Source organism: Agelaius phoeniceus, chromosome 1, assembly GCF_051311805.1.
Source record: "Agelaius phoeniceus isolate bAgePho1 chromosome 1, bAgePho1.hap1, whole genome shotgun sequence".
Taxonomy (NCBI): Eukaryota; Metazoa; Chordata; class Aves; order Passeriformes; family Icteridae; genus Agelaius; species Agelaius phoeniceus.
In genome coordinates, this window is record NC_135265.1 from 137,445,628 (window position 1) to 137,462,926 (window position 17,299).

General features: G+C 40.4%; 1 protein-coding gene across 1 annotated transcript; it reads left to right on the forward strand.

Annotated features, from left to right (window-relative positions):
* The first annotated feature begins 2,447 nt into the window (after positions 1 to 2,447).
* DSCC1 (DNA replication and sister chromatid cohesion 1) lies at positions 2,448 to 17,146 on the forward strand. The gene is made up of 9 exons (XM_054639779.2): positions 2,448 to 2,816; positions 4,454 to 4,622; positions 6,972 to 7,106; positions 9,765 to 9,855; positions 11,101 to 11,239; positions 12,658 to 12,710; positions 13,825 to 13,979; positions 14,544 to 14,692; positions 15,472 to 17,146. The coding sequence occupies exons 1-9, from the start codon at positions 2,605 to 2,607 to the stop codon at positions 15,578 to 15,580; spliced, it is 1,212 nt and encodes a 403-aa protein (XP_054495754.2). The 5' UTR covers positions 2,448 to 2,604; the 3' UTR covers positions 15,581 to 17,146.
* The last annotated feature ends 153 nt before the right edge of the window (positions 17,147 to 17,299 follow it).

The following is a 17,299-nucleotide window of genomic DNA, read 5'->3' on the forward strand; positions in this document are numbered from 1 at the left end:
ATATATAAAGCATCTTCAACTAGAACTACCAGGATAAACAAAACTGATTAGAAAAATTAATAACTACTACAAATGTTCCTGACCACAGATCAATGCCAACTCTTGAATAACACCCAGTGATTTAATTCCTATTGAGTTTCCGTTACATAGCAGATCTCTTAGGGTACAAACTCCATGAACCTATACCTTGGAATCAGTTTCTTGGCTATACCAGAACTTTTTTTTATTTCACCGAATGAAAAGTAGAAAGAAGAAGAAGCAGGTGTGCAAGGTCATTGGAAAATTGCACAAATTAAAGTATAAATTAAAGCCATCACAAATAAGCTTAGTAACTATTTCAAGACTTGCTTGGTAAAAAGTGATTTTCTGGTTTACCTGAGAGGTGTGCATGAAGAAATTTACATTAAATCAAAATGTAAGTCTCAAATAAGGCTATACACATATCAGTTTGCACCTATGCATTAGTAGAAACTAACCAAAATTGGAGTGTTTCTGGTTTCCTGTGTGCACAACGATGGTATTTCCACCTTCCAAAAACTGAAATAAAACATGAAAACATGATAGATTTTAAAGTCTTTGAACAAGCCACTGCACATGTGTTGTGACAGAAGTAGCTGCCTAATAACTTCAGCCAAAGTTTTCTCCAAGGCCAGCTGCCCCACTGGCACCACTCAGGCACCATCTTCTGAAGAGAGAAGATGCCTGACTCAGTCACGTACAACAACAGCTGGTCTCTGCCAGGCTGGGACTGAACCAAGCCAGCTCCATCCCATCAGCTCCTGCTTCTGGTTCCCACATAATAGGGGTTACAACCTCCTCATCTGGGTCATTTGGTACAGACTTTTACCAAGCACAGAGGTACTCTGCAAGTGGATAGACAAAGGAGCACTGAGTAACTATTTGTTAGCTGATGAACACAGCAGCTAGGGCTAACACACTACCAGGCTGAGTGCTAATATGCCCTGCAGCAAAAAACAGTGAGTGTCTGAGGAGCCAGTTGTCCTGGGCAAGGCAGGGAAGAGGCATCCTGTGCTGCTCCTTGCAGAAGTCTGGCTCTCCCTGCTGCTTAGCTGCTGTGTTCTGGGCCTCTGCTTCTGTTCTCTTCTTATGGTTTAAGGACATCTGTAGACTTCCCCTTGAATCTCTGAGCTGCAGACTATTTCCATTGCAATAATCACACATGCCTGTGGCTTCCACTCATTTGTGTCGTGGCTTCAGCTTGAGCACTTCCTCACAGCTTCCTCTGGCAGACGTAGCCACATCAGGCCACAGCAAAAGCCTGAGCTGAGCCCTGAGTCATGGGGTGACAAACCTCTGTGTGGAGGCTGTGCAAGCCCTTTCCTAAGGGGTCATGTGTGGATGAGAGCCTGCAGGCAGCTGCCCTCGGTCAGACCATCCCCAGAGGGACAGAAGGACCTGGGGTGAGTGACACCAGTGCGGGGCAGCTGCCTCAGCAGTGCTTTCCCACCCACTGTCACGCCCCACTCTGGTGGCTTGGACCCTCAAACTCCCTCTCTCCACACTTGCTGTCATGCTCTGGTGTCAAGGAAAAACTCTGAGAGTGGCACAGCAATGCTCCAGGCTTGGGACACGAGGCTGGAAAGCTGTCAGATGGAAAAGGGATGTTGGTCAACAGTGACTGAACATGAGCCAGTGTGTGCCCAGGTGGCCAAGAGAGCCAATGGCATCCTGGCCTGGATCAGAAATAGTGTGGCCAGCAGGACCAGGGCAGGGATTGTCCCCCTGTACTCAGCACTGGTGAGGCCACACCTTGAGAGCTGTGTCCAGTTCTGGGCCCCTCACTACAAGAAGGACATTGAGGGGCTGGAGTGTGTCCAGAGAAGGGCAACAGAGCTGGGGAAGGGTCTGGAGCACAACTCAGGTGAGGAGCAGCTGAAGGAGCTGGGGCTATTTAGCCTGAAAAAAAAGGAGTTTCAGTCAAGACCTTATTGCTCACCACCATTCCCTGAAAGGATGCTGTAGCCAGGGAGGAATTGTCCCAGCTAAGAAGGATGAAAGGAAGTGGGCTCATGTTGCACCAGCAGAGGTTTAGATTGGATCGTGGGAAAAATGTCTTTACAGAAAGGCACTGGAACAGGCTGGCCAGGGAAGTGGTGGAGTCACCATCCCTGAGGTGTTTAAAAGACACGCAGCTGTGGCACTCAGGGACACGGTTTACTGCTGGACTTGCCAGTGCTGGATAAAGGGCTGGACTTTGTGATCTTGGAAGCCTTTTCCATCCTAAACACGTCTTTGATTTAATGTTGCCTCAGAGCTGGGCAGTGACTTCCATATTGGGCCTGGTTTTGCAGTGTTTTGTCATTTTATTTAGTGTTGCGCACTTTGTATATTTTTATTCCATTTTTGGCATAACGAGAGATTTTACTGCAGCACAGCCCGACTCCTGTGCAGGCAGACAGCAATCGGGAGGTTAGTCCCAGATTAGACCCGGCGGAGGAGCAGAGGGAAGCGATTCCTGAGCCGTTCCCGCCCGCCCCGCCGTCCATCCGCCCGTCAGGCGCGGGACCAACGCAGACTGCGCGCGCCGCCGCCGCCCGCTCCCCGTTGGCCCGGCCCGGCCTGGGCGGGAGGAGCGGGGCGGGGATGGAGGCCGCGGCGCGGAGTTCGGAGCGGGCCGGAGCCGCCATGCGGAGCCGCGCCGAGGTGGACGCCACGCTGCAGACGGCCAAGCTGAACCCGGCGGAGCTGCTGCCGGTCGTGCACTGCCTCAGCTTCGGCCCGCAGGCCGGCGGCGGCGAGTGCTGCCTGCTGCAGCTGGAGCCGGGGCTCTGCGCCGAGCTGGAGGCGGGGCGCAGGTACGGCGGGCGCGGGGCTGTCCCGGACACGGGCTTGTGTCCGCACTTCTGTGTTCTTCTGATGCGGTGGGCGTAACTGCCCCTTAAATCCCTTAAACCTGTCTCAGTTACACTGGAAATGAAAAGCTATTTCCTTATAAGAAGCGTGTTTTGTTTTTTGGCCTTTTTTTTTTGTAGTTGTTTTTTCCTCTGCGTGTGTGGTGTTTTAGTTTTTTTTGTTGGTTTGGGGTTTTTTTGTGGAAAGCTTCCTGATGTGGGACTTCTGAACAAAACTCAGAAAATGCTGGAATAGGCTCCCCAAAAAGTGGTCAGAGCACCAAGGCTGCCACAGCTCAAGAAGCAATTGCACAGCGCTCTCGGGCACCTGGTGTGATCCTTTGGGCAGTCCTGTGCCAGCCCAGGAGCTGGACTCAGTGATCCTTGTGGGTCACATCCAACTCGGGATATTCTATGATCAGAAATACAGGTTTAGAAAAGATATCATGTCTCTAAAAGAATCCTGCTGACTTTGAGATTTTCCTGTTAGAACTCTCGAGGCCTGATGGATGGCAGGGTGCCGTAAGTTAGACAAATTGTCAGGGAAGGATGTGCAGTATGGACGTGCAAATTGGCAGGGAAGGATGTGCCCTACTATGCATGGGCACGGGGTAGGATGGTTATGTGATGCCAAACTCTGAACCAAGAGCAGGTTCTACATAAGGTTTTGATACTGTTTTAAATCTCTTCCTTTACTGCAATGCCAGTGACATAAGGAAAATCTTTGAAGTGATACAAAATAAGAAATCCTTCTAAAGAAGGTAGTTCTCTGAGATACATGTTAGTAAGCCCATTCCTATTTCGTGCAATACTGATGAAGTATTATCTGTTAGAGGCCTGAATCATGTTGATCCCTTGGGACACAGCTGAGCTTTGTTCATGCATGCAGGCTTTGGCAAGCAAGAGGAGCATTTAATTGAATTGAATCTGAGCATTCAAGTTAGTGTATGTAGCCTGGGAGGAACTGAATGTTCCCCTGTCGTGCTCCTGCTTTGGTATTATCACGTCCTCATGCAGAATCTTTACTTCATCAAGTATATGAGCTGAAGAGGGTGCTTTACATTGACTCTTTGTCCAGAATTGTTCTAGAAGAATTTTTTCTTTCCTGCTTGGAATTACTTGCAAGAAAATAGGTATTAATTATCTGAAGGGCTCTGCACAATAAACACAATTTCTGTTTGCTTTCTTGTTTCACAGTGGGCCAGCTTCAGTCCTCATTAAAGAACAACTCTAGTTTGTTATCTAATTTTTAAGATTAGTGAACTAGTTCACACATTAAGCATCACTTCAGCAGTGTTTTAGGGGGGTTGAGAGAATTGGTGTATGACTATAGGCATTCAACTGTTCTGCATGAAAACTTGGAATGCTTGTCTTTTGAGTTCCCACACTAAAAGGAGAAGGAAAAACACAGTCAATTAGATTAATTTACACTTGCATCTTTATGTTTTGGTGAACTGTGACTGCTGCTACCAAACAGAACTGCAGTTTGTAATTTCTTTACAAATGTATGAATGTGGGAAAATATCAAACAAGTTTAATAAGAGTTCATCCTGAAACAGAGGTAAAAATACATCATTATTTCCACGTTGTTTTTTTTCCAGCCTAATAATTCGTGGTGAAAAGGATGAACATGCAGTGTTGTGCAGCAAAGACAAAACTTATGACATGAAAATAGCAGATACCTCAAATATGCTGCTGTTTGTTCCTGGTTGCAAAACTCCAGAGGAACTGAAAGCAGATCAGGCATCTTGTAGTACTATTCATTCACAGGTATGTCTTTCAGGGTTTTTATTTGTTTGCTTTAATTCTGTGCTTTCTTATTCTCTGTAATTTCTTGTATTTTGTCCAAGATGCATATGTGAAACCCAGCTGACATTCAGTTGCCTAAACATAGACTTTTAATGCCATTTTAGACGCCCTGTGGTATTGCTTAGCCACTATTGCAGGCTGCCACTGGAGAAAGGATGAGTCTCCTGTAGCTTCTTTGTGTATTGACCAGTTCCAGGAGGATGTATTTATAAATGTGCTTTTTATACAGGGCCATGCTACACCTTAGGGTGTCCAAAATGGCTTTAGAGCCTTTCTTCAGGCAGCTGAACTTTCTCTGTAATGTATGATTATTATTTCGGAGAAGTTAAAACTGTGCTTTATTTTCATTGCATAGTAATTACTTGTGGTAGGTATTAAAAGCTTGCAAAGAAAATATAATTTCTCAGTGTTAGCAACTGTTTTTAAAGTAAGCTATTTACAGGTTGATTTTTAGGAGTGCTTTTCCCAAAAGGAAGATTTTACCATGTTGTATCTGAATACTATTTTTTAAATATAGAAATGTATTCTAAGGTGGCTCTTTCAATTAGTGTATCAAAACATTTGTCAAAGTGAATGAGTTTAGAGTTCTCAGTTTAAGAATTCATTGTTCTCTGCCCTCCTGAACCATAGTTAATAAAATTCTATTAAAAATAGCTAGGCAAATATTATTAGTTAATTATTTTCTGTAATGGACATAATGGCATCATTGAGGAATAATCCTACTTCAACATCAGTTCTTCCATGAGGTCTAATGAGCTAATGTAAAAAGTTAATTCAAGCTGAAGTAGATTAATGAGAAAGTAATATTCTTTCATATACATTTTTTTTGCTACATTTAATCATTTCACTATTCCTGTGAAGTTGCACATCATAGAAATGTCATTTGCTTAGGAACTATTTAAAAAGCTTTATTTCTAAGAGCTCTCAAAATTATATGAAAAATGTAAGATGGTTCATTAACACTGCAAATTGTGAAACATAGCAGAAGATACTATGTGTACTCAGTACTTTGGGGCTTCACTGCCCTTCACTTGCTGTCTTGGTGCTGATCTTTGTATCACTTTCACAGCTGATACAGCCAAAGCATCTGCCATTTTATTCACCTCAGAGAGCCTATCTCAGGTTATGTGCTTTGGAATATTAATTAGAATTATTTATTTCCTTTTCTATGGAGAGTATCTTCTTATTACCAAAATGATCAGAAAACAACTTGGCAGGAAAAAAGCCTAGCACTTAAGTAAATGCTAACTGACATGAAGCTTGGAAGCTTGTCAAGAAGTTGGTGTTTAGCTGAATTTTTTTACCAAGCCAGTTATGTAATAGATTAAAATTGACAGATTTTTGTGTATTAGAATTTGTATACAATTACTTCTATATATAGGTGGTTTTGCTTATAGTTGATTTAAATGGAAAATTATTGTAAAGTTTTATTTGTTGTTTTTATTTTTTTTTTTAAATGGAGGACTTCTAAAATACCTCAGGTACTCCAGTAAAGCACTTAGGGTATTTTAAAGCACTGTCTAGAGCACTGTTAAAGCTCTGCGATTTAAAGCACTAAAGCACTGTTCTGCCTCTGCGATTCCGTTCCCATTTCTGTCTGTTTGGTAAATAGTAGAAATGATGCTGAAAGGCCTCCAGTAGTCTGGCCTCTTCCAAGAATCTTGCAGTAAGTCAAAGCTGTACCCTGTGAAGCATCTCAGGATTACTCTGAAAGTAAAGCCTTGGTAAGTCGGTGTTGTTGAATCAAGAACAGCCAAACTTCCTGTTGCACACTCCTCATTTTTGTGTTGACTCAGGGAGAGGAACAGAGATGTCTTGTCAGTTGTGTGCAAGTGTAGCTTTCTGTCCTTGTTAATGTCTGCTTTGCTTGAGCTTAGGACCATGATGATTCATTAAAAAGACTATGAAGGAGATCCCAAGCTTGGGAAGAAGTGGGGAAGATAGACACAGGTTAATACAGGAGGTCTTTTATGGCAGTAACACAATTTACTGTTAAGGCAAAAAGCAGTTTTGAGGGGAATTGTGCAGAAATATAGCCTGTGGTGATTTCCTATCATTTGCAGGCAGAGTTGAGTTGTTACCTTTGTCTTACGCACTACAAGGATATATTTTATCAGTCAACTGTGGATTTTTATTCTTCACTGTCTATAAGTGTTGCAATGATTGTTTTATCTTTAAAGTAATTACCCTATTAATAGTTACTTGTTTTCAATGACTGGGTTAACACTGCTTGCTGATAATTTTTGGTGAGCAGCTTTGAATCCAGATGCTACATTAAAATGTTTAAAGAGTTGCTGTTTTCTCTTGTAGATTGCTGGTTTCTCCAAGAACTATTGGGAATTAAGGAGATGTCGACCAAAACTGAAGAAACTGAGGAAGCTTTTAATGGAAGATCCATATGAAGGGCCTGATAGTCAGAAAGATCAGGCTTCAACATTTTCAAAGGTAAATCAGCTGTGTAAATTGCTTTCTTGTAATTGGTAATGAGCAAATTAAAGAGAAGAAACATCCTTAAGTAGAAAAATCCCTTTCCTCACATGATTCACAGTGCTTCTTTAAGTTAATTTTTTAACCCTTCTATTCTAAACAAGTTGATTGTTGATAGCACTTCCAGTGAGTACAGGTAAGCAACCTTTTCATTAGTTAAAAGAAGGACATGGAAGGAGACTGGGCATTTCCCTTTTCCTATGGGAAGCTGCTTAGAGCAAAACCTTCAGAATTTTTTCTAAAATCCTTGAGAGTGACATGATTATAAGGTCAGAGCACACCCATGTGCAGATTGCTTGCCAATCAGTAATTGGTGATAACAAGGAGAAGAAGGGAGTTGAAGAGAGTAACAGGATTATATAAGGCACGGAATAAGACACACTAAAAGAAGGGAAAACACAAATAAAATCCTATCTTGCTGTCTTAAGGTGTTTTTAGGAAATTCAATTTGGGACCTAAAGAGTAGTAACAGGGAGACCTGGACTGTGCAGCATATGATCTCAGCTGAAGGGCTGATAAAAATTCTGGGGTTTTGTTAACTTGGTTGGTTTTCCTTTTGACTTGAAGACCAAAAAGTAGTTGCTCCCAAGTATTTTATGTTGAGGCTTGATTGAAGCTGACACCACCAAACCATCTGCATGTGCTTGGATGTGCAAACACAGATGTTACTTTTCTCTGGAGAGATATGATGCCTCTCTCTTCTTGGATGATTAACTGATTAGTTACTGAACCTTGCCCCCAGAATTGCCTACCTGTGCTGATCTAGGCATAGAAGGACATGCAGCAAAATAAGGTACATTAATGACTGGTTTGAGGATTGAATACCATTTATTTTTGAAGGAGAATGCATTTCCTCTATGAGCTTACTGGATAACAACTAGATATATCTGATAAATGTAGACAAGTCTTAACCTTGCCTCCAGTGCAATTCCTAAATGAATCTGAAAGCTCTCCAGGGGAAAGTTCTTTCCTATGGGACAAATTTTCACTAAATCCCAAACAATGTATGTGTAGTAATGATTTCCACTGTTTTGTTTGCTTACAGTTAACATTTATCTTGTGCTGGGAATTAATCAGCCACCTTTAATCTGTTTGAAAACAAATTACTCTTTTGGTTGTTTACTATAATCTGAGTCTCATGATTTTCAGGACTGTATCATACATAGAGAACTCTAGCAGAAGAGCCATAAAGATCTATGGCACTGTAGAGAACCTGTTGCATAGTGTTTTGATTTAGTACACTAGAGGAAAGCTTATAAGTATATAGGCTAGTACTGAATTTTACTGTGAAATGACAGGGCATACTCAGATGATCACAGACATCTGATAAGAAAGAGTAAGAAACATATTAAATACATTATCTGGAAGTTTCTGCTGTGGACATCTTGCAAGTCAACCCATTCCATTTTATGTTTGCTAGGGCAATGCAGCTGATAAAAGCATCAGAGCTGAGAGCAGTCATGTATTCAAAAAAGCTGTTGGGATTGCTGGGCTGACCTCAAAGCAGAAATGTGTCCCAAGGACTTCTGTGTAAGGCATCTGAATGGCAGCAATAAACTTCAAACACACATACTGATTTGGGGATATTTTTGCTCTCAATTGCTAGCAGTGTGGGTTTTTTTCAAGTATTGTATGATAGGGTCATCCCTCATTGACATACTGGTGGGAGCTTGGCCTGATGATAGGAACAGCCTATTCCTATCATCTGACAGGAATAGCATAGCAGGAAGTGGAGGCCTTTCTGTATTTATTAAATGGTTTTTTAGCATGTGGATGTTCCAAACTTAGTGTTGGTATGTTCCATTTGTGTTCTCATAGTCTGATAGATCTCAATCCAATACTTAATCCAATGTTTTTCTTTCTGATAGGAAATACTCTTGAGCTATAATCAACACAACTTTAATATTAGAGTTGATTAAAAAGGCTGTACTGTGAATAAAGGAATTGGTGTCCTATTTCCAGTGCATTGAAGTCTGGTATTTCTTCCATTTACTTCACTCCTCATGATAACTTCTGATCCACCCACACCTTCATAAACCCATCACCACAGCACCTTCCCCTCTCACCACAGAACTGTTCTGCAGGGAGTATTTGTGTTCTGGCTGGGTCTGTGCTGTGTGTGTGCCAACTGATTAGCAGACACTAAAACACAACATGTAACTGTTGAGGTCATGCTGGGGGAGGCTTTCCCTCAGTGGAGGTACTAGGTGCAGGTTCTGACTTCTATCCAAAAGTGGTGATTTTTGCTTTGCCTTTTCTTTGAATCTCACAGATTAAAATATGTGATTTCAGAAAAGCCAGAACACTTTTTATTCTTGCTGGGATACTTCACTTGCAAGGTCTGCTTGTGCTAGTTTGATGTTCTGGGAATATAGGTATATTACTCAGGCCTGGTACAAAAACTTTCCTGTAGTTAGACTGCCTTTTATATTGAATAACCCTTTGAGAAAATGTTTTAAGTTACAGAGAATGTGGCACACCTTAGGAAATTCAGTCTGGGAGAAAAAACATCTATCTTAAGTCTTTCCTTCATTATAGCTTATAATTTGGTATGTTCACTGAAGCAAAGGAGGAGTAATAACCTCTTTTATTTCCTTCTTTTTTCCCTTGTTGCAGTATACAACAGAAGATTTGTTAAATCTGATTCAAGCAAGTGAGGAAGAAATACTCCACCAATTGCAGGTCATAGATGCCTGCAAAATCGAAGGTATTTGTATCTAAAGAATATTCTTACCTATGAGGAAATCACCCTCTTATTTTCCCCAAAATATATGTCTCCCTTTTTTAAGGCCTATTCTATATTCTTGTCTTTCAAGGTGCAAGTTACTTCAAAGTTCTAAGATTTGTCCATGTCCTCTGCTGCTATGAATCTGATCAGAAGGATGATGCTGAGCAGGCGCTGCCAGTCTCTCTCTTTCCAGGATAACTCCTTTGATGCTACAAACACTGCATCAGAGTATCCCACCCACAGCATTGTTGTTATTCTATTATTTCTCTAGAGTCCCATAATGATATTATCAGACTTCTCAAGTCCATACCTCTTTGGGGTATTCTCATGGCTGCAGATCTTCACTGACTCCTTCTTCTGCATGCTGTTCTCTCTCAGGTCAGGGCTCCTCCAAGGCTCTCCCTGACTGGCTGACCCATCCCCTTTTATCCCAGTCATCTTCATTGGTTACAGCTGCAGCCCAATTAAGGACATCCCAGCTGCAACCCATCAAGGGCAACTGGGACCTCTGGGGCAAAGCCTCTATACAGATATTCAAATACATTTCCTCTACTATACAGCATGAATATTTTTTAGCTGGTCACCCTTTTCATGAAGGAGTGAGTACTGCTTGCTGTAGTTCTAGAGGCAAAAATAGCTGATTCTTAGGTAACCCCATCCTTTTCATAGTCCTTTCTTCCTCCTGGACTTGGTTTATCTCAGTGTCTTCCTGCCATGTGAGGAAAGGCTTGAGCAAGTGCCTCACTTTGGGACAGGTCCTGTTCATCCTTTACTTGGCCATGCCCAAACTCTCAGTGGGACACAAGGTGATGGCAATCCTAGAGTCATCTGGGTTTCTGGATTTTTGTGAACTTCTTTGGACCTGAGCTGTTGCTTTGCAGGGCCAATGAAGCCCGTCCTGTTCATGCAGTTCTGTTCCTGAACTAAGCATTAGTTTTTCCTCATCTTGGAGTGATATTTTTAGTGTCTTTGTAGCTGTGGCAGTTAAAAAATTACTAAAGAATTACAAACAATTAAGATAATTAAGTTTCATTCTCCTTTACATATGCTTTTATTATGTAGTTCCTTTTCTCAGCTTTTAATCCTGAAAAAAACACAATGCTGCTGCATATTATAAAGGGTGTGACCTGAATGTCCAGACTCCAGTAATGTATCTTAATGGCAATAGAATTAAGGTGTTAATGTTTTCCTTCTAACAGTGTTTTGTTGTTCTCTATTTGGCAGGATATTGGAGAATTCTAGACTTCGACTATGAGATGAAACTCTTGAATCATGTGACTCAGCTAATAGACTCAGAGTCCTGGCCTTTGAGTAAGGTTCCTCTCTGTGCCTGCCTTGAAGAACTTGGATCTCTAGAACCCAGGTAAACAATTATTTTAGTACTTAAAATTGCCTACATTCATTATTAACTATGTGTAATTACAGTGCTTGTTAACTGTATATTAGAATTATAGTCTTGCAAATCTGGATTCTAGTTACTGTGATATAAATGATACATTTTCTTTGTTTCTAAAAATACTCAAGGGAATTTTTAGACAGGTTAGTAAACTGATTTTAGTGTTTATTGTTAGTATTTTCATTGATCCACAGTAGAAACATTACTGCTGAGTTGTAAATGATGGAAGGAGCATGTACTTAAGTTGTCAATTGCTCAGCATCTTGAAATAGCTGTTCTGAAGCTATAGCTAGCCAAAAATGTTTGGTTTACCTGTTGTATACTAGCTGAGAGGGGGGTATGTTTTCTGGTGTAGTTCAAAAGTACCATTCAAAGAAAGTCTTAAGTTTACAATATTAGCATTTTCCATTTAATTGCCTCTTGGCTGAAAAAGATACCTGCAGTTAGGCTATAATTTATGACAGAGCTTCAGAAAAGTGCCTATTATTCAGTAAGGGATAATTAATTGCCAAATTTTTGACTTGCATCATAGGATCATTCAGACTGGTAAAAAACATTAGGATCATTGAGTCTAACCATTACCACACCACTGCCAAGTCCAGGACTGAACCATGTCCCTAAGTGCCACATTGACACGTCTTTTAAACACCTCTAGGGATGGTGACTCCACCACTTCCCTGAGCAGCCTGTTCCAGTGCTTGAGAATGCTTTCCATGAAGAAATCTTTCTTATATCCAATCTAAATATGTCAGGCCATTTCTTCTGATCCTGTCACTTGTTACCTGGGGGGGAAGTACCCCCACTGGCAACAGCCTCCTTTGAGGCAGTTGTAGGGAGTGATAATGTCTCCCTGGGCCTCCTTTTCTCCAGGCTAAACACCCCCAGCTCCCTCAGCTGCTCCTCACCTGAGTTGTGCTCTAGACCCTTCCCCGGCTCTGTTGCCCTTCTCTGGACACACTCCAGCCCCTCAATGTCCTCCAGTTCTGGTCTGAGGGACCCAGAACTGGACACAGGATTTGAGGTGCAGCCTCACCGGTGCTGAGGGGAACAATCCCTGCCCTGGTCCTGCTGGCCACACTTGCTGATACAATTCTTTCTCATTGGAAAAAAAAAAAAGATATTGCAAGAGTCTATTCCTTATTTCCCTTACACATTTTAGTCTTTGCTAGTTCTAACTAGAAAGTGGAAGAGACCTTTGGGGGGAGATCCTTCTCTCTTCTGTTTTTTACCAGTTTCTTCATTTCACCCACAAAAATATGTCTCATCATATTCTCTTCAGTTTATTTTCTTCTCCATACCTGTTACCTAATCTTCTTGGTAACTGTTTTGGTAGTGTCCTAGTAAACACTAGTATTAGAACATGTTTTCTGATTTTTTTTTTCCAGAGAGATGATAGAACACATTCTTTTAAGCTATGGCAGGAAATATGTTGATGATGGTAAGTTTGGGAAAGATAACATAGTTTAACTTTGCATAAGAGAAATAGTTATTAGTGAGGAAATGTAGGTTTTTGAAGAACGGCCCAAACAAATGACTCTGCTACAGTGCAAAGGAGAGTGGGAGGAGAGAGCAAACTGGGCTAAAAATCAGTACAATTGTTAAAGGAAATTTCATAGGTAAAAAAGACTATTAAACTGTACAAGCCAATTGTGAACAGAGGTACTGGAACTGATTTATTAGGTGTGTACAAACCATAATTTCGTGACTAAAGAGAGCTCACTAGTAAAATTTAGATGACATCTCTCTTTAGATACCCTAGAAGATCTCAGATATTCAAGTAATTAATTGAGTATTATGAGTAGTCAGTGGCATGAATTCAGCGTGCCTGGAGTAGGTATCTGCCTGTGATCTCTTGAACTGCACCACAAGATCTGCTGGTTGTAGGGATTAGATTTGCATTGTCCATCTCATACACAGATAAAATACTGCACTGCCGTAATTCAGTCTGAATTCTTCCCCACAGTGGCTTTCATCTCACCTTTGGCTGAAGCAGGAGTTGCACTCAACCTTAAAAAACATAAGGAAGTCATTGGAGTGACAACAGACTCTTGTCTTAATATATTTAGGCAGTTTGCACAAGGAACAAGTCTGAATTACAGAGGTTGCTGAAACAATAAAAGGAAGTGTTTATACCTGATTTGGGTCAGAAATTTTAGCCAGGTCAGTGTGAGACAAAATTAAATCTCATATCTTCATAATCTCATAAGGGTGATTAAAGAAGGGAAAGTTTTGTTTACAAGCCATTCAGAAATAGGAGTGAGAGCTGTAGGAGGAACAGGACACTGAAAGGGGAAAACATGGAGGGCAAACACATTTATTGATACAAATTAATACTGTAGTTGGGACAGTACTGCTGTATTCTGCATAATTTGTTCCTGAGAATGAGAAGATACCATAATTTATCCAAATTAATACCAAGTCAAATTGCTTCCCAAGGGGAAAAAAAAAGGATGCTTGGTGTATAGAAGACTGTAGAACAGAATGGAAATACAAGGCTGTTCTTCTATCAAAAGGCAAGAACCCAAGATAACCTAGTTTTTGCTTCTTGGCAGGGGAGGTTTTCTTTGAAATGCATGAAGATAAAATATGCAGAGCTGTAGCACAAATGCTTTTGCAAAATGCAGTTAAATTCAATCTATCCGAGTTTGAAGAAGTCTGGCAACAGAGTGTCCCTGAGGGGATGACAACAAGGCTTGATCAGCTTCAGGTAAACATGTAAAGAAGGATGGATTATTCTGTGAATAGGCTGTAACTGCCTTGTGTCATATATAGATTTTAGCCATTATTGGGTATTGTGTTGTTTCTGTCAGCTTTTGAGTTCAAGTATGCTTTATGATATCCTCTATGAGCACCAGTAGTCTGGAATCATAATTTAGGTTTCTGTAACTAAGGCACGTTTTACTGTTTGAAGAAAGGTTGCAGCTATGATTTACTACTTATAAATGTGACTGGAACAGAAGCTGAAGCTGTTGTTGAATAGATGGTAGTGACAGCCAGTAGAGTAGCAAACACTACTGGAATCCTTTTGCTCAAAGCAGGCAGAGAGATGTTGGAACCCAATGGATTCTCCCTTCCTTCTTTTCATAAAAGAAATGATAAATACTGCCTGTAAAACAGTGCTTTTATGATACTTCTTCACTTTGCCTCTGGTAGCGCAGTTCTGGAAGGCTTTGGATCTGCAAAGACCAACTTGCATGGGATGTTGTCAGAAAGAAGGAAGTTTAATTGTTTTGTCAGTACTTTTTATTTCATTTCTGATGCTGTTCTGCAGGGCTTGGCTCTTGTGGATAGAAGTTCAAGACCAGAGACCATCTTTCTGCTGAAAGTGGAAGACTTACCTGAGGACAATCAGGAAAGATTCAACAGCTTATTTGGCATACGGGAAAAGTGGACAGAAGTGGATATTACCCCTTATATACAGTAAGGATGTATTTCTTTTTATTAAAACATAATTAGTACCATATTCTTCTCTTTTTGTATAGCTGGCTTCTGATGAGCCATCACTGCCTCAGTGATACTCTATACTTTGCATTTTAAATTTAGTGGATTCTCTATGAATAGAATACCCACCTCTGGGATCAGTAACTCTTTTTTTGGACTTATATGTGTGTAAAAAGTTGATCCTACTGGGTTTAATAGGTGATAACTCTCATTTGATTAAAGCAGACAATTCAAAGGCTAAACTTGCTGACATTTACTCTCTATTTACAACGCTAGAACTATAAAGCAGTAGTGCTTCCTGTACTGCATCTGTTGTTCCTTTGGTAGTTAAGACTTACACTATGCATTATCTGGAATGTCCAGCTGTGATATATGTGAGAAGATGTTGATGTTATCCCAGAGGTAACTGCATCAACCCTTTATGAGTGGCTCTGAGTTTACCATGCTATAACTGAATTGTTCAGAGCTAGCTAGATTGAAAACTCTGTTAGAGAACAGTAATAATAAAACTCTGCCTAAAACCCCAAATTCTTTTTCTGAAGTAAGTACTATGTACTATAGTTTTGGCTAGTGTGTAAATGTCAAGATAAGTTCTAAACTTGAGGTAATTTAAAGCATTATGTGACAGTTACAATAGTTCTGGTTTTTTTTCTAACATCCAAATCCAGTTTATTGCTGTAGTTGCAAATGTTTTACAGATTCATTTTGTGTGATAGTATCTCTAAATGCCAATGTCCTGTGCTTTATTTCCTCTGTAGAGACTTGTGTGCAGAGAAGCAGACTGTTGGTGCTCTTCTGACAAAATATGCTCGCTCCTCAATGCTGAATGGTGTTAAAGTTTATAATTCTAGAAGACCCATCTCATAACAAGTATTGTTTGAAGAACTGAGGATACTGAATGTAGTAACAGCGAATGTTACTTGCTGCTGCCTTCTGGGGAAAAGAGTGGCCAACCATCATTATACAGTGTACTTGAGTTTAAGCTAGGCTACTTGAATATGTTGTGTTCTCTGCTCAGCTAAGGAGAGTGTGAGGACACTTGTGGTCTCTAAGGAATGATATTCAGCTCACCTTCCTTTGCCAGCATTCTTTGCCAACCTTTCTTTGCCCAAGTTCTACTTCTTGAATACACATAATCTGTTTGTCCATAAGTCTGAAATGAATATTAAAAACTTCCTTGATAATAATTCAATCAATTCAATTGAATAGCAAAATAGAAATTTTAATCTTCTGCCCATTAGTGGCTATTCTTAAAGATTAAGGTTTCAATGCAGTGTTCACATTTTGAATAGCACAGAACTCATCAAGCTCATGAACAAATCATTCCCCACTGAGACTACATCAGTCTTGATTTTGAAAATTGGTTCCTTTTAACATCATGTCTATGAACACCATCAGCACCTGACACTTTAATACTTGGCAGAATGGCCTTATATATATTACAAAAAACCCCCTAATTGCAGTGAAGTGTGAATATAAGAGAGAGTAGTTGGATGTTGTGTTACAAATTTCCTATAAACTGTCATTAAAATGTAGCTGAGGTAAAACTAATGCTTTACAGAAGACTACTTGTGCTTTTTTTAAAAAGAACCTACAAAACTTTGTAGTACAATTATTTTTTTAAAACTTTGTTAGGGCAAATGACAGCACATAGAAATTGTGCCTTACAGTTTTGTAATGATAATACTGTTCTATGTAAATGAAAGAGAATGTTTTGATGATACTGCCATGAAGTGGTGTACCTGAGATGGTAATTTTGTAATCATTAAAAAGGATTGTTTGCATGTCAGTAAACTAGAGTTTAATATTAGATCGTTTTCAGATTTATATTTTAAGCTCAACAATTGTTGGTTATTTGATACAAAAAGCATTTTTTCCATCAGACTCAGAGGTGAGGTAGGAAATGCATTGGAACTGCAGCATTCCAGCTGTAGAGTGAGTGGGGAGAGTAGAGAAACTCCTCCTAAACCAAATGTAACTCAAGATGCACACTGTGTGCATACCTGGAATTTGGTACAGTTAAAAAGCTGAATAAAAGCTTCTTCCTGAGCTCTGTTTATTGCCAGTTGCCCAGTGCTGCAAGGTCAGTGTCCTGTGCTGCACATTGTTGGTGCAGGGCTGTGGTGTTTGACCAGCTGTGTGATGTAGAAGGGCTCTCTGCTGGGAAGGACTGCCTTGTTTGCTGTCTGGTTCCAACAGCTCCGGTCCCCCAACAGCACCAGAAGGTTCACTCCCAGCGATCAATGGTTATCTGAACGGAAAAGCCTTGGAAATTCCTTCCATTGCATCACAGAAGGCCCCTTAGTTGAAATATGCAACACAATTGATACTTTTATATTTGTGCTCCAAGTTTGTATTTACTTAGGTGTTTCTTTGTAAAACAAATAAGAAATTAAGTGTTTAATGAATAGAACTTTATTACGGCTATGAGAAGAGTTTGTTTACATTAATTCTGTGTGTGTTATCATTCCATGTGTGCAGTGCTCCTGCTTGGTTTTGTTACACATTGAAAATGAAATGACCCTTTCAAACTCCCAGCAGTTTATTCGATGCAAGCATTTATTTTAACCTAAAATAGATGACTCT